Source organism: Monodon monoceros, unplaced genomic scaffold, assembly GCF_005190385.1.
Source record: "Monodon monoceros isolate NGI ecotype Baffin Bay Population unplaced genomic scaffold, NGI_Narwhal_1 Super_Scaffold_18, whole genome shotgun sequence".
Taxonomy (NCBI): domain Eukaryota; kingdom Metazoa; phylum Chordata; class Mammalia; order Artiodactyla; family Monodontidae; genus Monodon; species Monodon monoceros.
In genome coordinates, this window is record NW_021703774.1 from 25,966,077 (window position 1) to 25,993,862 (window position 27,786).

Genomic DNA, 27,786 nt, shown 5'->3' on the forward strand with positions numbered 1-27,786 from the left:
GAGGACGTTGCGTGCTCGCTCGCGCCAGGCGAGTCTCCGCGTCGCCCTCGCGAACTCGGTGAAAGGAATTGGCGCCGTTCGACAGCAGGCGGATCCGCTCTGCAGCAGGAACCCAGCTCCAGCCGCAGCCGCAGCCGCCGCCTGGGCCGAGGAGCAGCCTCAGCCGCCGCCAGTGGCCGAGTGAGCGGAGCCGAGTTTGAGCCAGCGCCTAGCGGTGAATCGGGGCCTCACCATGAGTTCCTCGCCTGTTAATGTGAAAAAGCTGAAGGTGTCGGAGCTGAAGGAGGAGCTCAAGAAGCGGCGCCTGTCCGACAAGGGCCTCAAGGCCGAGCTCATGGAGCGTCTCCAGGCCGCGCTGGACGACGAGGAGGCCGGGGGCCGCCCCGCCATGGAGCCCGGGAACGGCAGCCTAGACCTGGGCGGGGATTCCGCCGGGCGCTCGGGAGCAGGCCTCGAGCAGGAGGCCGCGGCAGGCGGCGATGACGACGAGGAGGAAGAGGAGGAGGAGGAGGAAGGGATAGCCGCCCTGGATGGCGACCAGATGGAGCTCGGGGAGGAGAACGGCGCCGCGGGGGCGGCCGACTCGGGCCCGATGGAGGAGGAGGAAGCCGCCTCGGAGGACGAGAACGGCGACGACCAGGGTTTCCAGGAAGGGGAGGATGAGCTCGGAGACGAGGAGGAAGCCGCGGGCGACGAAAACGGGCACGGGGAGCAGCAGCCTCAACCGCCGGCGGCGCCGCAGCAACAGCCCCAGCAGCAGCGCGGGGCCGCCAAGGAGGCCGCGGGGAAGAGCAGCGGCCCCACGTCGCTGTTCGCGGTGACGGTGGCGCCGCCTGGGGCGAGGCAGGGCCAGCAGCAGGCGGGAGGTAAGAAGAAGGCGGAAGGCGGCGGAGGCGGCGGTCGCCCCGGGGCTCCGGCGGCGGGTGAGTGCTGCGTGGTTGGTTGCGCGCGGCGGGAGGCCCGCGCGGGGTGGGGACCGTGCCCAGGCCTGCCGGAGCCCCGCTGGGGGAGGAGGGAGCCCCGCCGCGGGAGGGAGCCCCCGGGGGGGGGCGGGGGCCTCTGCGAGGGGGTGGGGGGGAATCCCGGATTAGACGTGAGGCCTCTGCTTGGTGTGTGACGGCGGCGGCAGCGCCTCCATTATGTGGCTGGAGAGCCGGGGGGGGGGGGGGGGCTGCAGCTGCCGCGGGGGGGGGGGGAGCCGCGGTGGCGCCGCCGTGCTGCGTGCGCGCAGTGCGGGCACATGTCTCGGGGGGAGGGGAGGCCCGGGGCCCCGGCGGCGCGCTGTGGCGGCTCCGGGCCGCGGTATTGTGCAAGGCGCGCCGGGCTCGGCGTGACGTCACTTCCGGCGGGCGGGGCCGGGCGGGTCCAGCGGCGAGCAGTACAATGCGGCCGCGGGGAGCGCGGGCCGGGGTGGGGGAGGGGAGTGCGGGCGGGGCGCTTCGGCCCCTCCCCCCTTCCTGAACTCTCTCTGGGATACACGTGGGCTTCGGGCCTGGGCCGCGCTGAGTTTTCATTAGCTTTTTCGAATATTCGAGTAGGTTGGCGAAATTAGCAATGTCCTTAGACTGCGTCACTAATTCTAGTCCAGTTCCAAGCGGGTTTTTCTTTGAATTCTCATTTGAGTCGTAGATTGAAAACACTTAAAAAAATGAACGGGGAAAGTCGAGCTTTTTTGGGGCGTCAAAACAGAATAGGTTTTTTTGTTTGTTTTGTTGCGGCGTGGTCTCTTATAAAGGGGTGTCGTGTGTTGTAGGAGACGGCAAAACAGAACAGAAAGGCGGAGATAAAAAGAGAGGTGTTAAAAGACCTCGAGAAGATCATGGCCGTGGCTATTTTGAGTACATTGAAGAGAACAAGTATAGCAGGTAGAGGATGTTAACGTAGTGTTACTTGTCACCTGTTCTTTGTGGTTTGGTGGGGAAAGCTGTATCAGGAGACAATTCTGTCTTTCAGAGCCAAATCTCCTCAGCCACCTGTTGAAGAAGAAGATGAGCACTTCGACGACACAGTTGTTTGTCTTGATACTTGTAAGTGAAGCTGTTTCTCCCCCGTTCCTCCCCTAGTTGTCAAATGTGGTTTTTGGTTACAAAATATTAGAAAACTTAACACGTGTAAACAGCTGTTTTAAAAGTAGGAAGATGATGGCTTATATTCAGATTCTGGTCACTTAATATTTAGTACAGTAGTTGTATTGATAATTTTACAGGCTCTAACAATTTGATGTTTTTTGGTATGGCTTTAAAGTTCTCATTTGTAGGAATGTGAAATTAATGCCAATATTTGACTGTCTAGCTAATGGAAACTTGTAAGACTACTTATAACTTGTCCATTTAGGCTTCTACGATAAAGTAATGTCATTTTTTTGTGGGATTATGTTAAGTGAGCTCTTTGGGCTTAGTTAAATATTAATGGCTTTTCCATTAGCACGCCATTATATTCCCTATTCTAAAAGATTGTAATAATACTTTTTCAATAACTGCTCTTTTGTTCTCAATTCCAGTTCAGTAGCTGCTGCTTTAAGCTAAGTTGATTTCTTCCAAAGACCTGGGGCAGCAGCAGTGGGCTATCACTGGGCCACTAGCTTTCTTCAGCAGCGAATGGTATCAATGGCAGCGCTGTAGATACTGCTACTTTACCCAGTTGGGTTGCAATTGAGTATGAGGAAGTATTGCAAACCTCTAAATGGGCCTTGGCTGTCAGATTCCTAATTTTTCTAATGCAAAAAAAAAAATCATTTGTTTGGTGTAGTGATCAGAAAGTACAATTCTTTCTGTGATAGAACAAAGGGTAGAAATAATTGCTTAGAGGTAAGGTGTCAACTTGTCCTGTAGATCTAAGGAGTTGAAGCTTAGAGTCTCATGTTTTGGAATACATATGGTTTTCATTTAGATGTGTAAGGCAGTGTAAATATAAGTCTTGATTTCTTATTGCATACGCTTTACCGCATAGTTGAGATAGTGGAGTGTTTGTTTTTTTTTAAAAGACTTGCCCATGGAAGAGTAGTTGAATGTTTTACGTTAAATTCAGTTGCTTAAATATTGGCGAGATACTGAAGCAATGATTTGGCAAGGTAATACTATTATAAAAGGCTTTTAGCTCCTCACCTAGGGATATCAATTTAAGTGCATTATTGGGTTCAAACACAATTGGTTGAATTGAAAATTCTGTTAGTGATGATCGGGAATAAAAGAACAAAGCTAATTTAAGGAGAATTCCAAACTGTAGATTTAATTTCATATCACCAGTAGCTTTCCAACTTCAGTGCTCCCTTGACTGAGAACTCAGAAGGTGCATGCTAATGAGCCAGTGACCCAAAGGTAGCTAGGTTAAAGACGTTTTGGATTTGGATTATTCCAAAGTGTAATCCCCCATTGTTATTGATTAACAGGCAAGTCTGGGGAAAGGGGACCTAAAATGCTGTAGTAGTAACAGCATTAGATGACCAGGTTTGTATTTTGCAGATTGAAACTGCCTTAACAAGTTTTAGCAAACAATTTAAGATCTAGAGCCCCTGTAAAGTGCAGGATCAACAGCTCATACTCGTATTTTAAAATACGTGATCATGGCCTCCCTTCAGTTTTATTGTGGCACTGGTAAATTCTACCTGGTCTGGCATGCTTCACTTTGATTTCCTGCTATCCTCTACTGCTTGCCTCTAAATCAAGGTAAAGAGCAGAGCAGGTATGTATTAATGTCACATTGTCTTGATTATTTTATATACTTAAAATACACATACTAAACCTCGATATTTGTTAGTTGCACAGGTAGTGTATGCTCTAGTTCATAATTTGGCAAGAATTGACTTGGTGGGAGCGGGGCTTGAACTGAAAATTAGAACAACAGCATGATCTGTAAAAATGTATGCAACATTAAGAAATATGAGAAAATTTAATAAAGTTTTGTCTACATAGCAGATACATTTGTATTGGATATCAAAAGAAATAATATGGTATTTGATATAATTGCAGATAATTGTGATCTACATTTTAAAATATCAAGAGATCGCCTCAGTGCTTCTTCCCTTACTATGGAGAGTTTTGCTTTTCTTTGGGCTGGAGGAAGGGCATCCTATGGTGTGTCAAAAGGCAAAGTCTGTTTTGAGATGAAGGTAAATGCAATTTTGTGATGATGTCTTTTTTTCCTTAAGAACCTTTGTGAGTTTTTCCCTGACACTTAGATGTCATTGGAACTTGTAATTTTTCAAGTTTTTGTGGGACTTGGAATCTATGATTTGTAACAGTTTAGGATGTTTGTTATATTAGAAGTTGCCATATAGAGCCAGCCTAATTTTTATTTAGGGTGTTCATTTTTTATCAGGCACTTGAAAGGCCCACCATGGGTTTGAAAATAAGTTTGGTTAGGCTCCTGGTTTTGTTCCAGAGAAAAAGCATGTTAAATGAATAGTTTAGTTGGTTTTGAGTATTGAGAATATGTATAATTTGAACGTTTTCTTTTAAACGTGAATTAACCAAGTACTTAACCATTTTCCGTTTCAAGTTAAAAACCCTTACATCAGTTGTTAAAGTTCTTGTGAATGTTAGGGGGAAGAGTAGAGTTGGTATCTTTCTGTACTTGGTAGCTGGAGAAGAATTAGCCCATTGCCCGAATGAAATAAACCAGCGTTGGTTCAGTGGTTTATTTTCCTTCGTTTACAGTTTAATCATTTATGATTTGACTTTCAGGTTACAGAGAAGATCCCAGTAAGGCATTTATATACAAAAGATATTGACATACACGAAGTTCGGATTGGCTGGTCACTAACCACAAGTGGAATGTTGCTTGGTAAAGTTTCCATTTGAGTATCTATGTACTGATGAGTGTTCAGGGTTTGATTTCAGTAATTAGACTAGAAGGCATTCTAAACTTTTTGCCTGTTTTTAGAGATGAATAATAATAACATGGACACTGGCTAAATTTTAGCTTTTCTTTCTTTGTGGTTACTTGGCTTATGACTGATGGTTGAAATAGAATATTATCCATGGTATGCAATTTGTTAGCTAGTTATATAACCACCTAGCTCTCATTAACTTTATATCTAGTATAAACCCTACATCTGGAATGTTAAAAGTACGTGGGTCATTGGACTTTTGAAAAACTGAATTCATGAAAGTTAATTATTTTCTTAGGTGAAGAAGAATTTTCTTATGGGTATTCTCTAAAAGGAATAAAAACATGCAGCTGTGAGACTGAAGATTATGGAGAGAAGTTTGATGAAAATGATGTGATTACATGTTTTGTTGTAAGTCGTAGCTAAATTTCTACATATAAATAGCAAGTTAGTAGATAAGAGTATTTTAACATTATATCGTTGTCAGTTTTCAATACTATTTCATTTTGACTGAAAACTACTTAATGTGAAGTTGATCCGAAAATCTAGTCTTTTAGGGCAATATTAATTTCTGCTTGTGGATATAGGTGTTCTAGTTGTATATAACCAAATGTTACCAAAGCTCTTTAATGTATAACCTAAATATGTTTTCTACAGGATAAAGCTTCACTCCTAACTTGAATTTTGAAGTTTTTTTAAAGAAGTATTATAAGAAGCAGATTAAAACCCGTTAATTTTTTTCTCCAATTAACAGAACTTTGAAAGTGATGAAGTAGAACTCTCCTATGCAAAGAATGGACAAGATCTTGGCATTGCCTTCAAAATCAGTAAGGAAGTTCTTGCTGGACGACCACTCTTCCCGCATGTTCTGTGCCACAACTGTGCGGTTGAGTTTAATTTTGGTCAGAAGGAAAAGCCATATTTTCCAATACCTGAAGACTATACTTTTATCCAGAATGTCCCCTTGGAAGATCGAGTTAGAGGACCAAAGGGGCCTGAAGAGAAGAAGGATTGTGAAGTAAGTCATTTTAAAAAAAGAATTTTGAAGGTTGCTTTTGCTTGGCAAAAATGACATTTAGAAGAGTTGGATGGTTGCTCTGTTTAATTTACTAACTGCCATACATGTTGTTCCCATTAAAAGACTGTGAAAGTTCAGATATGTAAACTGCGCTTTTGTGCATTTAAAAAAAATATTTAAAGAATTCTTTCCATTGTAGGTGGTTATGATGATTGGCTTGCCAGGAGCTGGAAAAACTACCTGGGTTACTAAACATGCAGCAGAAAATCCTGGTAAATACAACATTCTTGGAACAAACACCATAATGGATAAAATGATGGTAAGTAGATTGGGCATGATTTCAGTATTTTTAAGACTAGAAGGTATTTGGGGTAACCGTTTTGTCTGTCTTTATTCATTTTGTGTTAGTATTTTAGAGATAGGAGTTCGGGCAGTTAAACTGGTTATTTAAGCAGGCTCTTTACCTGTAAGGTAAACTGCCTTCCAATGGCTAGCTTAGGCTTCCTTCTCTTTTCTATAGAAGGTTTTGGACTCGGATTATCCAGTAGCTAAAAATGAATTGAAGGCACTGGGTGTTGTTACAGTATAAAATATCCTTTTCTGTAGCAATGAGAAAAGGCAATATTTAAATTTTGAAACTTTAACTTTTAAAAATAGGTGGCAGGTTTTAAGAAGCAAATGGCAGATACTGGGAAACTAAACACGCTGTTGCAGAGAGCTCCACAGTGTCTTGGAAAGTTTATTGAGATTGCTGCCCGTAAGAAGAGAAATTTCATTTTGGATCAGGTGAGCTGCAGCTTTGAGATTGAAAAAAGTAACTGATAATTATAGAATTAATGTTTGGGGTTATAAACTTTTTTTTTTTTTTTTAAAGACAAATGTGTCTGCTGCTGCCCAGAGGAGAAAAATGTGCCTGTTTGCAGGCTTCCAACGAAAAGCTGTTGTAGTTTGCCCAAAAGATGAAGACTATAAGCAAAGAACACAGAAGAAAGCAGAAGTAGAGGGAAAAGACCTACCGGAACATGCAGTCCTCAAAATGAAAGGCATGAAATTTATTTCTACTGTTACGTTAAATATCTTTCTGTGATTTATATCTGTGAACTTAAATTTTGTGTCAATAATACTGTTTTAGGAGTTAACTCTGTAAATGAGCGTACTTGTTTAAGAAAATGTAATTAAAACATGAATAGATATTGTATGCTTTGCAGGAATTAAGCTGCTTGAGAGTTGTAGGCTCTAGGATTGTGAATGTGTATGTAGTGGATTTGTAGGTTAATATGATTTAATGTTTTGTAGGAAACTTTACTCTGCCAGAAGTAGCTGAGTGCTTTGATGAAATAACGTATGTTGAACTTCAGAAGGAGGAAGCCCAAAAACTTTTGGAGCAATATAAGGAAGAAAGCAAAAAAGCTCTTCCACCAGAAAAGAAACAGAACACAGGCTCAAAGAAGAGCAATAAAAATAAGAGTGGCAAGAACCAGTTTAACAGAGGTGGTGGCCATAGAGGGCGCGGTGGATTCAATATGCGTGGTGGAAATTTCAGAGGAGGAGGCAAGTTAATTTTGAGTATTATTTATTTGGTTCAATGTTGAAACAAGTAATCTGTAATCTTCTAGTTTGGGTCTGTATGTTTTTCTGCTGAATTTAACATAGGAGGTTTTTGATCCTCATGTCCTAGCTGTCTTAGTAACCATAGTAAAATACTTCATGCGATTTGATGGTAAACACACCTAGGTTATGTTGAATGGTTAAATTAAACATTTTTTTCATAAAGGAATGGTCCAGAAGAACCCTAAGTCGTGTGTAAAGAAGGTAACAACACACTATTAAATGAAACCTCTCTTGTTTTAGCTCCTGGGAATCGTGGTGGATATAATAGGAGGGGCAATATGCCACAGAGAGGTGGTGGCGGTGGCGGAAGTGGTGGAATTGGCTATCCATATCCTCGTGGCCCTGTTTTTCCCAGCCGAGGCGGTTATTCAAACAGAGGGAATTACAACAGAGGTGGAATGCCTAACAGAGGGAACTACAACCAGGTAATGATTTAAGTTCCTGTATACACTGTTTCTCTATATAGTTTAGTCTGGAAAGTTAAAGGCATATGTCGCGCAGCCTCAGAAAGAGTTAGGAACACAGCATGTACGCATAGTGATGGTAAAATAAGTCAATTTCATTTATATTGATTTTTCAGGTGCATTAACTAGCAACAAGTCAGGTGATGTCTCATAGCGAATAAGTTAATCACCTGAGAGCAAACGCAGCAGAGAGTGCTCAGAGGTTAATGGCTGACTGGCAATCTTACCTATTTCTGTGGCTGTGTCTCCTCTTCTCCCCCTGCCCCATATACAAACCTAACAACTTGTGCTCTTCTTAAAGGTTTTTTTCTTTTTTGTAGAACTTCAGAGGACGAGGAAACAATCGTGGCTACAAAAATCAATCTCAGGGCTACAACCAGTGGCAGCAGGGTGTAAGTAATTCCTTATGTGCTTTTTTGTACATTTAATTGTATTTTGAATTCATAAGAGTCAATCTTGAAAAAAGATCTTGTCCAGGGATTGAAGTGTTTATAAGTGTTACAGGGCAAGGTGTGAATTGTGTTGCAGTTGTAGCCATAATGTCTTTTGAAGACTAAATAGGTTGGAGTTTGCTGTAACTTAATATTTTAAATAAAATAGTATTTAATACATATGGTTCTTTTTACTGCTAGCTTTAATTGTATAAACTAACCAAGTCATAATGTGTTTCCTTTTGTAATGTGTATTGATAATGGGATATTAATACCAACTAAATCTGGCTTGATAAATCAGAGGTATGACAGGTATAAATTTGTCTCCAGCAATTACTCTGAATTAGATTGTCATTTCCTAAAAGCAGTTTGAGTGGCTTATTGATGTTTTTTCTTTAAAAAAAAAATTTTCTCTTACAGCAATTCTGGGGTCAGAAGCCATGGAGTCAGCATTATCACCAAGGATATTATTGAATACCCAAATAAAACGAACTGATACATATTTCTCCAAAACCTTCACAAGAAGTCGACTGTTTTCTTTAGTAGGCTAACTTTTTAAACATTCCACAAGAGGAAGTGCCTGCGGGTTCCTTTTTTAGAAGCTTTGTGGGTTGATTTTTTTTTTTTCTTTTCTTTTTTGTACATTTTTAATTGCAGTTTTAAAGTGAATCGTAAGAGAACCTCAGCATTGTGCACGATAAGAGAATGTGTCAGTATTTCAGGGTTCTACATTTTATCTGTAAAATGTGACTTTTTTTTTTATCACAACAAAAGTAAAATGTTGCTTTGTACCTGGTGTCTTTTATTAAGAATTTACTCCCCCCATTTCTCAGAGATAACAGTCGGGAGTTATTGTCACAATATAATAGAAATGTTAGCAACCAGATTCATGTAAGGACTAAGTGGTCCTCATGAATTGCGTAAGACTCTGTACTGCTCGTATTACACTCCATCCTCTCTGTAGTTTGCTGAGTAGTGGAGGGGTAAGCTAAATAGTAGTTTTTGACAGTAACTGGGAAGGCTCTTTCTTTTTAAGTAACAATGCAATTGGCATATTTGGGAATGAAGATAAAATTTGGAACTAAGATAGAGAAGATGGAGTGTATGTAGAAGGGCTGTTAAAAATGTAAAACTTGGTTGCGTTATTTGTGGAGGCTCAAACTTGTGAAGGTTAAATACCATAATTTTTCCATTTGTTCTGCATTTTGATTCTGAAAAGAAAGCTGGCTTTGCCCATTTCTTATTAAAAAAACTTGTTGTAAATCCAGTTGTCTAATGGGATCTATATGAAGTTAGCTATGTCTGTATGCCCTTCTCCCACAAAATACTGTATAACTAGTGTGCTTGTAGTAGTTAACTCCACCATCTTTGTAAGCTAATGAAATTGTGAGTCACCCATTTATATCTTAATTTTTAATCATGTCAGTTCTTGAATGGGTATCTCCTTAGCCTGCTGATTTCTTTTTCTTTCTAAAGAAAGTGGGTGGAGAAATTAATTTAGACGTTTGTTTGCAATAAAAAGAATTCATTTTACTCTCGTTTTGGGATTCTCGCCATCAAGGTTCAAAATCCCTTTATGAAACTCCCAAGAGGAGAAAATTTAAGTGTGTGCTTTCTGGACAGCTTATTCTCTGTACTTGGAACATTTAGGTTTTAAAAACTTAAATGTGTACTGACAATTGACTTTTTAAATTATGAAGTAAAGTTGAATGCTTCCCTTCCCCTCCCCGCCCAGATGACTTTTAACATTTAACGAGGGGAAAAGGTACTGGCTGGGAGAAGTTAACACTCAGTTTATCATCTTTACAAAATGCTAATGGCTGTCCTCAACTGATAATTATATATACATCTGTATAATACATGAAACTCTGGGAACAGATGCTTTTAGAAGCCATCATGCAAGCCAGTCACTACTACACAACACTGCTAACTTAACTGTAGTTATGTGATAACATTAGATCCCCTAATTGTAATTTTATTGGGTTTGCACAGAACACTTAATCTTCTAAAGGACCCTCACTCATGTGAGGTGAGGAATCAGGAGTCAAACTGTAGAACTAAAACTTGACATCAGTTTAGTGTTTCATTGGTGTTTTAGGTTGCTTCTGGTAAGTATAGGTTTGTTTATATTTGACTGCTTAGATTTTTGTTTTAGCCATTTAAAATCAGATTTTTAACTATTTATACTCCTAGGAATTTTCTTGCTAAAGGATGAGCTGGAGTTAAGTTTCAGATGATGGTGTAGGTTCAGTTGAGAATTTTTTGGCCTATAACCCTACAATTAACCATAGGAATACTTAACAGTACAAGATAGTGCCTCAGGAGCTTTTGTCTTTTTAGCAGTTAACTTAATGCAAGCAACCATTTGCATGAGTCTGCTTTTCAGTATACATCAGTATTACTGGGGTTGTATAGACTTATGCGGGGGGGGGGGGGGAGTAAGGTTTGTTGCTAATCAGTGTTTGTGTCCTAAATGTTTAGGTGCTATTGAAAAATCTTGGATATACCTTCTAGCTTAAAATTGCTTATTAAAGAATTCATATTCTAATCATCGCAGTGGGAGAGTGATGGCCAAGTGACATTTGGTAGGCTGTCATGCCTGTGCAGCACAGAAAATTTTGGGAAGAGAGATGGGATAGATAAAAATGCCCAGGAAAATGTTAAGTTTTAAGAAGCAGTTTCAAGGTCAGAATTAATAGTAACACCTGCATTTGTATGAAGTGACATAATCCTAGGGAGTATTTAAGAAATTAAGAAGAGGGAGTGCACCATATAGCAAATAAGAAAAAAAGTTGATGCCAAGTTTGGCAGAACGAGATCTGTAAATGAGAAGCTTGGTTTATTGTTCACCCCTTCCCTTGCCTACCTCCCCTCAATGGCAAGCAAAACACTGAATAAACAAAAATTATCTGAACAGATGTCCCAATTATACCCTGAGAAAACTCACCTGTGAGATTGCTCTTGGCTTAAGGGGTGCTTTCACTAGAAACTTTTGCATATAGTTACTTAATACCTATCATCCTGAGGCAAGAATTGGATTAGATTGGTTACTAAGACGTTAATCAGGAAAGAACAGAAAGTGCTTTAAGTTAGAAATCATAAAGTAACTGGAACTGTAAAAAGTTTTCTTTGTTGCTGGTAGTTTATGCCTTGTTAACTCCTATCTAGCCTTTGGTGGCTGGCTCTGGCTCAGACCTAGAAGGCTGAGACCAGCTTCTGGCCCTGATACCCAGACAGCAAGATGAAATCTTAAAAATGAAGTATGAGTCAAATCAATTTGACATTGAAGTGACAAAAAGAAGCCATATTAAATCTAGGAAACGATAAGCTGTCATTTGCCTAGTATCCTGTCTGAAAATAAATATGGAACTAGATGTCTTGAACACTCTCAAGATTTTAAAGCTTGTTGAAGACAGTTTTCCTTGAAAAAATACTGTTTTCAAGGAAAGGTAACTCAGTAGTATTTCTTTTTCACCTCCTGTGGAGTTTACGTTCATGGACGGACTGTTTTGTATTCGCCTCAGTTGTGGAAATTGACATTTTTCTATGAACTTTTACTTAATATAAATTGGCTTTTATCCTAGGATTGTTTTTTATAACCCATCCCATTGCACAAATGAGGAAACATTTTGATAGCTTATAAGGCAATGGTATAGGCATCTTTCACATGTAAAGATCTGTAAGGGTATCTCTGATGTGCTTTAAAAGCCTAAACCAGAATAAACTTACTAAGGAAGGCATAAACTTGTATCTTCAGTCCAAGTCGTAGTTGCTGGTATTAGATATAAAACACATCTTAAAATCATTAGTTTCCATAATTTCCTTCTTACACATTGAAATGTTTTGAATCTAAACTTGGTCATTGTTCATATTTCTGGGGCTCTGGACTTTATAAAAATGGGTTTAGGTTTTAACATTTTAGTAATAGTTAATGAAAATAAGGGTGTATGTTAATGGCAATGGCCTGGCAATAAGTTGCAATGCTTAGTTTATGTATTGGAACTCTTGCTTATGCGTGAGTTTTAAGGGACTGTTAAATTAGTGCTTTGAGTTAGAAACTTACCAACTGCCTCATCTCTAAACAGCAATTTGGATTTATTAGGTTAAACCACGGTTTCTTCAAATCATTAATTGCCTTAACTAAAAAATAGGTAAAACTGCAATATCCTTGTGATGTGGAGAGCCTTTATCTTGGGTAATTTTCAGGTGTGACTCTTTTTGGCCCTGTCATTGCACAACTTCTGTGCTAAAACATGCAGGTAATAGATCTAGCCAGTTCAGTGCTTGAGTTTTATTTAGGCTGCTCTAATCCCTAGTTCTTAACTTAGTACTACAGGTACATATTTACAAGACATATAGTAAAATTACATTGTCCACCTAACTCCTGTTGAAGTGACATTTGTTTTATTAATCCATACTAATCTTGATGTTTGAAAAGTAAATCCTTAAGAATTTGGAAATGACCTACAGTACTGATGGATGTAGTATGTGTCCCCTAGTGTGTTGAGGTAGGAAAAAAATCAAAACGCAGCATCCCCAAGTACCTTAACGTTAATCTTAAACTATAAACTTGTGAATTTGAACAGGAAATAACCTACCTTAACATACAATTTTTATATATTTTGCTGATTAGGTATGCCATTTTATTTGGTGGTCACATTTAGTAAATTTCAACTAGCTGGATCTCAGAAAATAATAGCTTTAGGTAGGAGGGAAATGGCTAACAAAGATAAGTAGGCATATATACTTTCACATCTTAGCCGATGGACTAAAGATACAGGGTGATAGGATATGTTCAATTAGTTTGCCCAAGGAATTAGTCCATGAGGAATGGTAGACTGGAAATAGGTGGGAATATTACTCATAATGTTAACCAGAATTACTCAAAAAAATGTAACACCTGTAAATTGTGCAGTTAGGTTGGGAATGTGCTGTCCACCTGGGAAGCTGAATAAGTACAACTTTTTGGCATTATGTAGACAGTTGGTGCTTTCACTGGTGATTGTAGATCCAGTATTCGGGGAGTAAATGTTGCAGATAACTGATAGGCCAGGACATCTGTAATCCGTTTGGTTAGGTGAGTTACTGGGACAAGAACTTAATCGTGTGTTTAATGTGTAATCATTTTATCACCTAGGAGTATTACAATTTTTTTTTTCCTTTTCATGCCAGGAATCAACATATACTTGCATCTTGACAAGGAACAGGGGTTTTGCTTTTAAACAAAACTGGATCTGTGGGTATGAGAAACTATTATAGTTGAAAGTGATGTGGGAATACCAGTCCAGGCAAATGGAGAAATGTCTTATGGAAAGTTAATTTGTTCAGTTAATTTGTTCAAATATTTCAGTTAAAATCACAGCGCTACACCAATGGCACAGCAGTTATTCCTGAGCATGCCCAGCTTGGGTATCTGCACAACTGGATGTTATGAAGGGACTACAGGCCTGGAAAGCTAGCATAGTGTTTAAAAGCTGTAAACACTGAACTGTTGTGGCATGTTCTTTTCTGCCAATCCTCTAATACTCCATTCTGTGATCTTACAAGAAGTAAAATTAGTTTTGCCTAGTAAGATATTTTATACTTGCCAAGCACTTGAGAAGCACTGCCACAAATTAGTATCAGCCAAAATTTTTTTTTTTTTTAAAAAGCAAAAGCAATCAAGAACTTTGAGATGGCCACTGTAGACATTTAACTTGCGTGGCTTTCATGAGAACGAAAAAAGAGATGCAGAGAAAGTGAGATAAAGTTAATACCTCAGAAGAACAGTTGAAGCTTACTTGAATGACAGGATAACTTTGTACTAAGGATAACTTAGTAATGACAGGATAACTTTGTAATAAGTAGTTGTTAATAAGGTATCCTTTCAGTTGACTGTAGTTAAGGGAGATGGGAGAGTCACGGTCAAGAACAACAAAAGGTTCCAACTTACTTTTTTTTTTTTTTGAAAAAAATAAAAAATAATGTGCTGATTTAAATTTCATCTCCTTTTCCTTAGTCTGTCCATGTGAATGTGCTGTGTGGAAGAGTAAAAGGGTCCAAGTAAATGTGTTCCAGTGATTCCAATAGGTATTCCAAATTAATTGCTGCTTGTACATTTAACACGTGTTATACTGGGCTTCCAGGATCACCTTAATTAGAACTCCTCTTATTTTAAAAAGGCAGGGGAAAGGGAGAAATTAGTAACTAGGTGCATAGATTTGTTTGTAACAGGAAAGAAAGGTTCTCTAGTATCTCCTTTGTATACCTGAAATGTGAGGTATTTGGTGGTATGTTAGCAATTGGTGGTCCTCTTGCATAGGTTAAAGGCAGTACATGCAAATAGAGCCAAGTCCCTTTAAGGTTAAATCCTTATTCTAATGGTTCAAATTCCTTCTATTTAATGTTATGTAAGACATTGTTTCAATATCCGCCCTACTTGTAGAGTTGAAATACTTCCTTACAATATTCTAATACAAAGATAGCTAGGATACCTATGTCCTTGAGTTCCCAAAATCTTTCTGTATTAAATGCACAAATACTTTTTGTTAGCTTATAATAACTTGGAAAATGATCTTTTTGTAGAATGAAGTGATGTAAATTTACATCAAAGTACAAAAAGATCAAGAAGTGAAATTTAAGACAAGGACTTTGATTATGCTAGTCCAGAGCATGTACTTTCTTGTTGCCCTGAAATTATTTAAAGACTTAATAAGAAGCTTAGAAGAAATTAGTTTTTCCCACTACATACTTGAGAATAATGTATTTTGGTGAAGTGAGAGGACTTGGCTGCTGTACTGACTGAAAATATAACTACCAGGGTTTCCTCAGTGAAATACAGTTCTACTCTGTCAAATAAAAGCAATCTCTAAAGACTTGAAGAGCAGACAACTTAGAGTAAAAGGTAAAAAACTCAAAGCCATTTCTGTTCATTGAGAAAAAACAAACTAGAAAGATGTTTTTAAAGCAAACTTAGAATTTAGATAGTACAACACGTTTCATTTCACGTGACTAGTCCTTGTGGTCTGAGGGGGAAGACGTTTTTATGAAAACCCTTTAAGAAACCAGTATATGCAAATTTGAATCCCTTAAGGGTAGGCCATATATAATAGGTGTTTTACAACTTACAGAACTTAGTAAAAGTTATTCCTAGAAAAGAGTAGAAAAGATAGCTGCCTGTTAAGTCCATGTGAACATTTAGTGAACAATAGAAATTTTAATTTAGTACTTATAGTCACTGGTAGCTTTCTCAAGATAAAGATACTTGGAAAAAGTCATCTTTTAATCTCCAGAAAATAAAGAGTGGTTGAAAAGACTCAAATGTTTGCAACACTGATCAGTAGTGCTCACATTATGAACTTTAAAATGTAATACTTTATTTAAAAACTAAGCTTTTTTGTCCCTAAAGCTTGTCTTAAAAGAAAATTTAAATATGGAACTTAATGCACAAAAACAACATGTGTAAGATACCAGTATTTGGGTGGTAGAGGATATTATATATTATTACTGACCTGATTTTATGACCAATGGACCGTATTTTAAGATGCTTCCCAAAGATATTTTATTCTAGAGTACTATTAAAAACTACAGTTAAAGCAATCAGTAATTTTTCTACTTTACTCATTAAGGTATTCTGCTTTCCCAAAGTAGTTTACGTTAACATCACTTTTAAAGGGGTGTCTTAATCCCCATCCACCACAGATTTTTACCTAGGAATAGAAGGATTCAAACCCTATTTGATCCCTAGCTTTTTGCTGAAAAGTGCATAAACAGGAATCCTGAATTTATTATATAGACCTCCTCGCATTATAAAATCGAAGCAAAGGGAAACCAGCGATGGAGTAGAGGTACGTAGACTGAAGAGATGCTTGCAAATTAAATAATGGTATTAGGGATAGTCAGATTTCTTGTTGGCAAACTTGGTCAATAGAAATCACAAGTCCAGAGAAAAGCTTAATTTTAAATTCCCTGAGGTTCTTTTACTGAGATGTAAAGCAAGTAGTCAAGGAAAAACAAAGAGGGAGGGGTGAGGGAAGGGGGGAACTGCATAAAGCACTTAGAGGTAGTTAATTAAAGTAGGTATGATAAGCTGCAAAGTTTTAAACCTACTAATTGCCACAATTCTATTTTAATCAGCTATTTAGCTGGTACCTACCGCTATATCACCTAGTGTGAAATTTCGGATTTAATGGAATAATGAAGGAAGCAGTGCAGCTGGAGGCTTCAAGTGGGCTTGGAAGGTAGGTTACTCTTTCAGCTTAAGTTTGGAAAGTGTAAGCTTTTGGGTGAGAGGGACTAGTGAACATTTAGTAATTAACATGTGTTGACTGCTTTATACCAGACACTTGGTTGGGAATGTAAAGATAGGGTTCTTGTAGCACAAGTCAGTGACCAATGGAAGTGCCAACTACTGTTAGTGGAACATGAAACAAAGTAGTGTGAGAGCCTAAAAGGTGGTGGTGATCCTAATTCTAGAAGTTAGCGAGAGAGTGGAAGGTTATAGAGAAGGAGGTAGGAAAAGGGCATTATAAGTGAAGTGAAAAAATTTGAGCAGAGGTATGAGTTCAGTTCATGGTGGGAGGTACACTGGAGGTGGGACTGGCAAAACTTCGCAGTTTGAACTTGAAGTTGGATGGCAGAGTGGAAGAAGATTGGACTGGAGGGACCAGAAGTGGAAGTGTCAAGATCAACTTGGAGGCCTTGGAGGTCTGGTAGCAATGTTTTAAGGGCCTAGAGCATGTTGAATGGTCCAATAATTCATTAATGCATTTTGTATCATTTTAATAGGTAAAGAAAAAGTGCTAATGATTTAAGTTTATGAAATGATATTTGAAAAGTAATCCAAATAAGTAATTATATTTAAACTTCTGTTTTTATCCAGGTCTCCAATTTATGCAGTCATTCTGCTGTGAAAATGAACTAACCTTGTTATTATTGAAGGCCTTGGAAATTTTTACCAGCTGAGAGATTTTTCTCTTACTCGGGGTAAGACGTAATCATAGTGTGCTAGAGCTGGAAGGGACTTGACTTATATAATCCATTTGCCTGATTTCATATGTTACATGTTATCAAACTGAAGCTGAGAACGTAAGTGGCCTGCACAGCTTGTTAAATATCGAATTTGATTAGTACTCATCAATTCCTCCACCCCACCCCAACTCATGCCTTTTAAAACGTGAGTGACTGTCACATGGAATTTTTAACATAATTGTTTAAGATCAATCTGAATAATACAGACTGCACCCAGCTCTGATTTGTGTCAGTAACGGCAGGCAGATGATCTTGCAAAAACTTCTTTCTCTTTTCTAATAACCTTCCCTTGTTAATGTCCAAGTCTTTCCTTTGGTGGCTGCCAGATGATTAGGATCAATAAAAATCTCTTAGAACATATATGCTTGACAGTGTCACTCAGGATAGGGCATTTGGTAAACCATATAGCTTGTGGACCCTAACCCTCATAATGACAGCCATAAGAAGGTGAGCATGGGAGGGAAAATGCTACCACTCTTATGAAGTGAACCTGGAGCAGGCCCCTACCTATCCTGAAAACGGATTCAGAACAAAATAAAGTTTCAAAACATCTCTTCCTTGATCTGTGTAGCTCACCCGTGATAATCAGTAGGACCAGTAATAATGCCATAATTCTATCCACTGGTGTCTTCTTTCATACTTATCATTCCTTAACCAGAAAGGTCTCTAAGCCTGTGTTTTAAGTAATGTTGATATTTATTAAACCAAAAATGATGAATGAATGAATAAATGCTCTGGACTTAGTTGGGTGTTGGGTGCTTTTTTTAAATGGCAGCCAGTTGAATTATAAATGTCTTTACATTAATGGAACAATATGTAATTCTGCAGTATTTTCCTTTGCACCAAACAAGTTTCTGAAAATATTTTTACGTGTGCCATGTACATATTTAAGTTCTACTTAAAAATAAAAACCCTGCATACATCCCAAAAATATTTAGAGCAGCTGAAAACCACTTTTCCTTTCTGAGAGATGACTCACCTGTTGAAGTGGAAGAATAAGGGTCAAGCAATGGGTACATTTTTAAAATAAAAATTGCAGAGTGACGACCCATTAGTTTTAAGTCTGATATAACATCACTGGCTTTAGAAATCAGAAAGTATCCCCTCGTTTTTAACAGGGTACAGTAATACAGTTGTGATTTTTGTTTTTAAGGCAAGTTTTAACATCGAACTGAGATTTTATTTCTTGAAACGTCAGGTGTACTCACTGCTTACTATAAGGAAACACTTTTCTAAGCATGATAAACACGAGGTTCATTTTAAGTATGAGTCCACTATGTGCTATACTGACAGTAGATACAGGGGCAGAATAAGTTTGTAAATACTCATACACATGTAAAATGACAACAACTTACACATACTTTATTTACTTGGTTGAAAGCCTTGTGGTATGTAAAATGCTTTCTGTAGTTGATCTCGGCTTTGTTCACACCGAAGTGAGTTGTATCTGGGTTTTCTGTGCTCAAGACTGCTCAATTGCTGCTGCTGCCGCTGTTGGTTTGTTTTCTTTCAGGATCAAGGTGGGTACTTTCATATAAAATCTTGTTTTTAATTCCTTCTCTGGCAAGTCTTTCCTGGATTCTTAGCTTTGCGTAATTATACCTACAATGGAACCTAGTAAGGAGAACATGAATAAATTGATATAACATACCTGTAGAAACTAATTTGAAATTTGTAATCAAAAATTTTAAATGCTTACAGATGACTGTCAGTGGTTGTGAACACATTCTTAAGGTAGCATTTTCAGATGTTATGCCATAGGTAGGGATTGAAATGAGCATTAGGATAAGATAAAAGGTTGAGGCCTTCCTAAATGAAGTATAAACCCTGACATGGCATTAATGCAGTGCCTAATGCCATGCATTCATCTGTTCATTTGACAAATGACACAAGATGTGTGTGTATATATACATATTTAAAAGATTAAAGGCAGTCCGGCAATATCATTTTGTAAGATAAATTTCAGTGAGGGTGGGGAATCTTAGTGGGAGATTGCTCTGAGTAGAGCATGTCCTTTGGAACTAGATAAACCTATTACAATTGTGGATCTTCTTGAATACTTAGCACACATACCAGCATCCTAAAGTCACCAAGATAAATCCTCCTATTCCAACGTCACATGATCTTCTAATTCTACCTGTCAAAAGGAAGCATAAACACTAATACACTGCACGTTATAATACTTCCTCTAGGAAAAAAACTTCAGAGAAACGTGTTTTTTATGCATAGAGAAGAGCAGATACTCACTAGTTAACAAAAAGTGTCCGAGGCCAGCCACAACAGATCCTAATGAGCCATACAATGTCGAATCCCGAGCACAGGGGATGTTTTCAACATCTAAAATTCCTAGGAGCTTAAAGGGCTACGAAAAATAAAAAAACTTAGGTTGGACAAGAGAATATTTTATTTTAGGGTGGTTTGGCAAAGATGAAAACCATCTTTAATCATCCTGCTTTGGTATATAATATGAATCTAAAATGGAAACCCTGAGAATTTGACCAGAAAGTCCTAAGTAGGTAGGGTAAATTAAACGTAAATAGATTATGGTACCATGGTTATGCTATAATTTGTTAATCAACTGGTTTGGAGATAAGGTAAGGGCATACATTATTTTATGAGCTCTTTATACATCTGTATGAAATCGTTTGGGGGATTTGGCTATCATTGAAATTTAAAAGCAGCATAATTTCCTTCTAATAACCTGAGATGCATAGATGGGAAAAGTGAAATTGTCCTAACCATGTTGCTTATAATATTAGTATACTGCTGTTTTAAATTCCTTTAAGGAGGACTGCAGATTTTCTGTGTTAACTAGTAACAACACATCAGTTTTGTCTGTAAGAATAAATACTTTGTGTTGAGACAAATCTCGTCTGTTTCTTGCCTGTGATATGACTTGCCTGTGATACGAAGTTGCCGTTGATTGTATTTCTTTGTTGATAGTACATGGTAACCATACCTAGGTGTGATGAAAAAAGCTGGAAATCTAGAGGGTTGGATTTTATTCTCAGCTCTGCCACTAACTTCTGTAACCTGTAGGACATATTTTTTTATCTGGCCTGCAATCTGTAATGAAGGGGTTCAGCTAGGTGATAATTTAAGTTCCTTCAAGTGCTAAAATGAATGGTTTTAAAATTCTTTATATAGTCTTCATTGGATTTATGGATTTGTTCTCCCTCATTAAAAAATACTGCCACTTTAAGCATAACATTTTCCAACTTGAATGTCTTGTCACTCTCACTCTGTACTTAGGGGTTTTGGGAGGGCAGGACAGAATTTTTTTTATAAGGCACGCTTATGTTTTGCTACAGCATTCTCCTATTCATAAAAAAAAAAAAGAAAACGTAAGTTACTGTTTTCAGTTAATGTAGCTTTTAAAAAGGAAGCCACTTGTCCATTCTTTGGGATGAGATATACCTAGATGGTAATATACTGTAAGGGAAAAAGAGTGGAAGAAATGGGAAAAGGACAGTAAAGGGCAAGTCAGATTAAAGGTTGAAACATGAAGGTATTGTGTTTGCCTTGGCTCAGGCTTCTGCAGGAAAGACAATGTGACTCGGTTCCTAATAAAGCAAAAGTTATACACTCTTGGATCATTATGTTCCTTTTTTTTTTTTGCCTCTGTTCCCTCCCCCCCCAACATGTTTACTTTATGAACACAGCAGGTGCTCATTGAAGTTGCAGACTTGAATGTTAAAAGGCTCTTTAGTACAAATCTTCATGTACAAAGAGGTTGGGATTTAATTTTGCTTCTAGGCTTTTCATTTAATTTAGCAAAAGATTGTTTCTCACCCTCAGGTCAAGAGCCAGGTGGAATTTATGGCCCCGAGGGGAAGGAGGGTGTGATCTGTTCTGCAGCTAGGCCATTGCCCTGGGGGAAGGATGCTAAATAGACTGAGATGGGGTGGTGGTGTTTAATGTCAGATCTTAGAAGCGACTGAGACCAGCAGCTTCTACCACGGGGTAGAATGTTAAGATGGCTTTCACATTTAAGCAGAGAGAAAGAAAGGAACTATCAAGTGTTGGCCGCAGCATGCCAAACACTGCACATCTCTGCCAAAGACAGCACTTCTTTCAAGGCTTCTGGGCTTTTTCATTTGGATTCCGTTCCAAAATGGAGCCCTAGTGTGACCCCAGGATACACCAGAATCTGCAAACTTTGCGGGGGGGGGGCATTTGGATAAAATTATCAGCCCCAGTTCTTTGCCAAGTGTGTAAAATAAACTTGCTGGACATCTGAAATGGTGCTGTTTGTTTAAATCAGCTAGGTAGGTAGCTTTCTGAGCTTTTTAGAGATTTTCAAATCCCACCCTCAGATTCTGACTCAATAGGCCCCGGGCATTGATGTTTAGGAAACCGCCCACCCCCCAGAGTGGAAGAAACACTGCTTTAGAGAGTTTAGAAAAGTACAATTTTGAAATTGCAGATAATGGAATAATCCAGTTTATTTTGAAAGATAAACATATCCTTTTTAAGGGGTACCTTCTAAAACCAACAATGTGGGTTAGAGGCCAAGGATGCTACTGCTAAAGGTCCTGCAATGCATGTATCACATACAAAACTGCCTTGGTCAATGTCAGCGCCAAGGTTGAGAAGCCAATGCTTGTCGAATTAATCTCATAATTTAGAGGTGCCAAGGACCTATTAGTGCCCAGCCCTTTATATCCCTTGTTTTTAATTCTCACAACCTCTTTGTGACATTTTCTCTGCAACAGGTTCAGGGTTTAAGTAGAAGGCTAATAAGTGCTGGCAGAGTGGAAGTGGAAGTCAGTCTGACCCTGAAAGCCTGTCATTCCCACTGCAGCATTTAACCCTTTGGTTTTTTAGTAAACACTAAGGTTCACATATAGAGAGTAATAGAACTGAGTACATAACTGCAGATCTGCAGTTTGTATCAAAACTGGGTAAGGATGTACAAAGACTTTTCCCCCTTTACTAGTAGGGAATGTTCAGCCTCCTGGTAAAGTTGGAGTTTAGACTGCTGATGACTTAAAAGCAAGTATGGAATACTGTAATGAAGTCTTGAGCTTATATTTTTGAGAGTACACTGAACTTTGATTCTCAGAAATGGAAATAAAGGGTCTAAGCCTGAAGTCACTTTGAAGTTATGTTTGTAATGTTCAAGGCATTTAACATTCCTCTTTTATTCCCTAGTTGCCTGCAAACGTAAGGTTCACCTGCTATTATCAAAGCCTTTAAACGTAAACTAAAATTATAGACTTTTTTTTTTGGTAAGCTTAGATTTAGAAAGGCAGCCTTACCAACACACCTTGATGGAATTAAGGGAAGCTCAAAAAATTTCTAAGAATGCCAGTTTAATAATTTATAGGAAACAGATCACATCAAATCAGAGCTACTTCATTTCCCACTGTTAAATTTATCTGCATCAGTGCTCATATTCTGCCTTTCCTTTTGTTTCAAAGGAGGAACTGGCCCTACTCCTATTTAAAACTAGTCCTCACTTTGCAGTTGATTACTTTATCCACTCTCAAAAGACTCTGCTTCTGTGGTTATCCCATCTTTCATTTGCATTACTTGTTTTTCCTCCTTTTAATAATCTCCAGTCTAGAAACATACAAAATAAATCCCCCTCTCTTGACACCCTTTCCCCCCCAAGCCACCATCCCATTTTTCTGTTCCCTGTCACTGCAAAACTAAAGTCACCTGTGTGTGCTTCTTCACTTACAAACCTATGCTCCCTTTAACTTGCTTCAACCAGACATTTACCAACTGTACTCGACGGAAACGGCACCACTGAGGTTTTCTAAAAGACAATCGTTTTGCAAAATCCATCATACTTTACATCTCAGCACATGTGGCACAGATAATCATGTTTTTGAAACATTTTCTTTGGCTTCAAATACACTATTAATCAAAAAAGTTTTTCATGTATTTTCTGAATTCTCAATGGGTTAAACCACCCTCATGACCCTAAAATGACAGCAGTTGTCTCTATCAAAGGTGAACAACCAGATACAAAAAGGATGAAAGCCCCATTCAAGATCCCAGTGTTCTCACAAAACAATCTACAATTTTGTGTTTGTAGTTATGGTGCCCCTTGAAATATGCAAGTTTCAAACAAGGGTACATTTTGTTAAAGTAAGCATATTCCAAATAGTATGTGAGACGTTAAAAACAGAAAAGGCGCCAACAGTGTATAAATTGACAAAAATTTTTTTGAAAACAAATATGGAAACAATTTACCCAACATTTATTCATAACCATTTGATGATCTAGGCCAAATTTAGATGGAAAATTCCCCAGAGAAGCAAGAACACTGAATAAGTGATCAAAATTTTCAAGCTGAACAGAGAATAGCCTAAAACTATAGGTGCAGTGTGGCACAGTGTGGGTCTTAAATAAATATTTGTGAATCTAATTGAGCCAACATTAATCTCTCTATGGCTTACTATTTAAAATTGTTTCTTCTTCCATTACCTTTTTTAAACACTTGTTATTTACTCTGCATTGAGGATATAAAAATTGGGTTCCCTGCTCTTAAGACACAAATTAACTTCCAATATAATGTAATGATCCAGCAATGTACAAGGTGTCCGGGAGATAGGAGCAGAAGCACCTCAGTCTCTTGAGGAGTCGGGAAGCCCTTCAGGGGAGACCAGAGATAACCCTGTTTAACTTTAATACACCCGGAGAGGAAAGCATGAGAAGAGTCACACGGGTTAGTTAGGTGATGAGCTTTGTTATCACAGGCCGAGAAATTCGGATTTATCCTGAAATCAATGGGCAGCTACGACTGGTTTTAAGCAGAGAAGTGGAATTATGCATTTTACAGGGTAGCCCACAAGGACGACTGCGGAAGGTGAAGCGAGAAAGGCAGAGCAGGAAGACCTGAATGCCAGCCAGCGAAGCTATTGGTTACATATGATACTGCATACTCCACGTGGTCGAGTGAAAACAAGGTTAACGGGGGAAAAAATCTCAATCTTTTCATCACCCTCCTGCTCTGGATATAAATTCAGTCGAATATAACCAAGTTCTCATTCCCCAGCATTCACCGATTCCTGTTAAGCGTTGTGAAGTTTACAGCCTTAAAGACAAGGCACCTGTCCTCAGCTTTTAATCCCTCTCTTTGCTAGTAAATTACAATACGAGGCCCCGTCAACAAAACTTTCTTTCCAAAGGGATCAGTCTTGTGACCTGCAGTAAGCTATCGGTACCGGTCTCCTCATCCTCCTAGTTTGGGTCACTTAAATCGTGACAATTAAGATAAAAATGTCGGGGGGTGGGAGGAGGGGAGCTGTTCGATTGCAGAGAAGCTAATGACACATGCTCCCGGCCTGGGTCTCCCAGCTCTAGAGGCCGGGTCCTTAGGCGCCGCCCGTCCGTGCTCCGCGCGCCCCGCCGCACCCCGCCGCAGCCCGGATTACCTTCCCCTTTCCGGGCTCTCCGGCCTCCGGCGCAGCCGCCATGGGGACAGTCGGCGCCTCCACCCCGCCCCGTCGCCGCCGCTGGCCGCCGTGAGCGGACGCCCCGCCCCGCCCCGCCCCGCCCCGCCCTGGCCAGCCCGGCCCGCGCCTGCGTTCGCGCTGTCCGCCATTTTAGGGAACGTTTCCCAGTCTCCGCGGCGGCAGCACTGGCCGAGCAGGCTGCCTTTGGTGTGGCCGCCATTTCCTTTGTTCGGTTGAACGGATCACGTCCTCTTTACCGGGGCTCTCCGCAGCCCGAGGGCCTGGACCAGGGGAGGAGGAGAAGGACTCGTGAAGCAACCGCGCACCCGGACTCTGGGCACTTCGAGGCTGCGCCTTTTCCCGCCCCCGCCCCTCCTCTCGCCCCAACCGCCATTTCTGTCGTCCGCGCGCGTGCGCTCGCTCCCGTGCGTAGGCGCTGGGCGCGCGCGGCGGGGCGGCCGGGGCCGCGCGGAGGGGGCGTGCGCGCCGCCGCCGCTTTGTCCTGGGAACGGGAGCTCCCACCCCCGCAAGCCCACGGCCCGGAAGTCGGCCCATACTGGCTTGCGGCCCGCGTCCCCTTCGTGTCCTTTGTCTTCCCGCCCGGGACGAGTCCTGGGCGACCCCGTCAGCTCCACCCAGCGCCAGCCACCGTTTCGCCCCGAGCGAAAGTGTGGTCCAGCGCTCACACCGCTTACTCCCTGCTTTGGTTTCATCAGGGAGGGGCTTGAAAATAGCGCTACTCGGTTTGCCTGAAGGAGACTGGGGACAAAATGGAGGGAGGACCTTGTCAGTGAAGACGCGTTAGGACGTTTGTGCCCGCCGTGCAGGCGGGGAAGGCAGGCGGAGTGAAGTAGAAAAAGGCCTGCGACACGCGTTTTTGAATGTTAGGTAGTGTTCCACGTATACTGCACCCTACGACTGCGACTTAGCGTGAAATCTGCATGTTGGAGACAGCAGTCGTCTGGTGTGAGATAGGGCTTGACCGCTTTCTCAGCCCTCCAAGTCAATACAATTCCTTTTCCCGTCTTTTTTTTCTATGCACCGTAAGGAAAATGTCCCTATCAAAACCATAATTATGCCTCCTTTGTTTATGTACCTTTATATTTCAAAGTATATTCCTGGGAAAATGTTCAAGCTTGAGAGTGTGTCATTGTGCAGAGTCATGCTGCTTGTGCACACAGTAAGGGCGGGATAAGGTTCGCGGTGATTGTTTGCTATCAGCTGTCAGTGAGGTGTTTTCTTATTCCTTATGCTTTCATGATCATTTAATACCTTTCTACAGACCCAGTAACACACACAATTTACGACCTACGTGTGATTTTTTTTAAAAAAATAAGTGACTTTGGGGGAGATACAGCTCTAATATTAATTAGGAAGTAGAATAAATGTCACCCCGCCCACGATATCCTGCCAGTTTGGGGTTCTTGGCTGGAAATCTTGCGCTAACTATGCTTTGAACTCTTGGTCTGGAAGGTAATATTTAAGGCAGTAATATTCCATAAAGGAGTGAGGAATTTTCTTGAAGTAATTCCTAATCATGTTGTAAAGGAAGGAGAACTGGAAAGTACCAGGGCCATCCTACTTTATTTTTTATTGTGACTTTGAAGAATTGCTAGGGTAAACTTAGGGCCCATTTCATTTGTCTTTGAAAAGTATTTTCATACATTACTTCTTTATATTAAAATTTTTAATTTCACAAAAATGGCATGTTTGATTATTTTTTATTTTCATATTTTATAGAGTGAAAAGTAAAAATCTTTTTCACTTTAACCCCTTTTTTCTCCCCTATTTAAAGTAAACACAACTAACAGTTTAATACGGCTCTTTCCAAACTGTTTTCTTTTTTCTCTTCTTTTTAATTAAAACAACCCTGGAATATAGGCTAAAAAGTAAAAGTCTTTTTATACCATACCTGCCTCCATATGAGTGTGTCTGTATATGACACACATATCTAAATGGCTATAGTATGTAATTTACATTCAACGATTTACTTTTTACCATTTAACACTATGTTATGGAAAAATTTTCATGTAATTATGTAAAGATTTACTCATTTTAATGGCTGCTCAGCAATCCTTTAATCATTTTCCTTCTGATTGACCTAGAAAGTTTCATTTTTTTTCACTAGTCCAAGAAATGCTTCAATGAGCATTTTTATGCATATATCTTTGTACACAGGTTCAAGTATTTCTGTAGGATAGATTTCTGGAAATGGCCTGATTCAAAGGGGTATGTGCATTAAAAATTTTAATACATACTGCTAAATTGCCTTCCAAAACTACTGCCAATTTACATTCCCCATTATAACAATGTATGAGAATGCTTGTTTCCTCACATTTTTAACACTGCATAATATCATATTTAAAATTTTTTGTGTATCTGATGGGTGAAAAATGGTGTCTTGATTGCTTTTAAACTTTCCTGAGTACTAGTATGGCTGAACATTCTTTCAGATGTTTATTAGTCATTCTTTTCCTAAAAATTTCCTAAAACTTTACTTACTTATTAACTTTGTTTATGGAGTCTTTCATTTTACAAACAACTTTCTATTTTGTTTTATTATATTTTTTTATGGAGTCCAGTATGTCAGTGTTTTCTTTTATGGCTTTTGATCTTGTGTCTTCCTGAGGCCTTAAGGGCTTCTTGACTCCCATAATAAAAAAAATATTTGAAAATAATTGTCATATGCTTTCTCATTAATAATTTTGATTATCTCTTTTCCTATTTCTTAAAAGACCAACTTTTGGTATTATTGACCAAGGCTATTTTTTTCTATTTCATTTTATATCTTACATTTATTTCTATTAATGTGGTATCTATTTTGTTGTCTTTTTTCTATCTTTTTGAGTCGACTACTTAAGTTCACATATTCTCCATCTTTCTTGATTTGTAGCAAATGTATTTAAGGCTGTAAAATTTCCTCTGAGAATCATTTTATCATATGTTGTCACAGATTTTTGACAGGTAATATTCCTATCACCATTCTTTTCTAAATTTTCTGTAATTTCAGCTTTTC

General features: G+C 39.5%; 2 protein-coding genes across 5 annotated transcripts; one reads left to right on the forward strand and one right to left on the reverse strand.

Annotated features, from left to right (window-relative positions):
* On the forward strand, window positions 1–9,885 carry HNRNPU (heterogeneous nuclear ribonucleoprotein U). 2 transcript variants are annotated; one of them, XM_029227334.1, is made up of 14 exons: window positions 1–866; window positions 1,754–1,865; window positions 1,954–2,027; window positions 3,969–4,108; window positions 4,683–4,782; window positions 5,127–5,239; window positions 5,583–5,846; window positions 6,046–6,165; window positions 6,504–6,632; window positions 6,721–6,889; window positions 7,143–7,397; window positions 7,698–7,882; window positions 8,242–8,313; window positions 8,773–9,617. In XM_029227334.1, exons 1-14 carry the CDS (start codon window positions 233–235, stop codon window positions 8,824–8,826), a joined length of 2,421 nt encoding a protein of 806 aa, XP_029083167.1. In that variant the 5' UTR covers window positions 1–232; the 3' UTR covers window positions 8,827–9,617. The 2 variants fall into 2 exon arrangements, with proteins under 2 accessions (XP_029083167.1, XP_029083166.1); XM_029227333.1 differs by having other exon boundaries at window positions 17–923; window positions 8,773–9,885.
* Window positions 9,886–17,214: 7,329 nt separating this feature from the next.
* Window positions 17,215–24,840, reverse strand: LOC114898203 (cytochrome c oxidase assembly protein COX20, mitochondrial). Of its 3 annotated transcripts, none has more exons than XM_029227337.1 (4): window positions 24,750–24,818; window positions 19,609–19,723; window positions 19,435–19,494; window positions 17,215–18,975 (listed from the first exon to the last, which is right to left on the reverse strand). In XM_029227337.1, exons 1-3 carry the CDS (start codon window positions 24,789–24,791, stop codon window positions 19,466–19,468), a joined length of 186 nt encoding a protein of 61 aa, XP_029083170.1. In that variant the 5' UTR covers window positions 24,792–24,818; the 3' UTR covers window positions 17,215–18,975; window positions 19,435–19,465. The 3 variants fall into 3 exon arrangements, with proteins under 3 accessions (XP_029083170.1, XP_029083169.1, XP_029083168.1); XM_029227335.1 differs by having other exon boundaries at window positions 18,819–18,975; window positions 19,435–19,498; window positions 24,750–24,840; XM_029227336.1 differs by having other exon boundaries at window positions 17,215–19,494.
* Between the last annotated feature and the right edge of the window lie 2,946 nt (window positions 24,841–27,786).

What these genes read in the sequence shown, in the direction of transcription:
- HNRNPU (XM_029227333.1), top strand. Translation starts at nt 233, where the DNA reads ATGAGTTCCTCGCCTGTTAATGTGAAAAAGCTGAAGGTGTCGGAGCTG. An exon ending in CCCCGGGGCTCCGGCGGCGG is followed by an intron (nt 924 to 1,753) that starts GTGAGTGCTGCG and finishes CGTGTGTTGTAG; the next exon opens with GAGACGGCAAAACAGAACAG. An exon ending in GAAATTTCATTTTGGATCAG is followed by an intron (nt 6,633 to 6,720) that starts GTGAGCTGCAGC and finishes TTTTTTTTAAAG; the next exon opens with ACAAATGTGTCTGCTGCTGC.
- LOC114898203 (XM_029227335.1), bottom strand. Translation starts at nt 24,791, where the DNA reads ATGGCGGCTGCGCCGGAGGCCGGAGAGCCCGGAAAGGGGAAG. An exon ending in GAGAGCCCGGAAAGGGGAAG is followed by an intron (nt 19,724 to 24,749) that starts GTAATCCGGGCT and finishes TATTTTTCGTAG; the next exon opens with CCCTTTAAGCTCCTAGGAAT. An exon ending in TTGGTGACTTTAGGATGCTG is followed by an intron (nt 18,976 to 19,434) that starts GTATGTGTGCTA and finishes TCTCCTTACTAG; the next exon opens with GTTCCATTGTAGGTATAATT.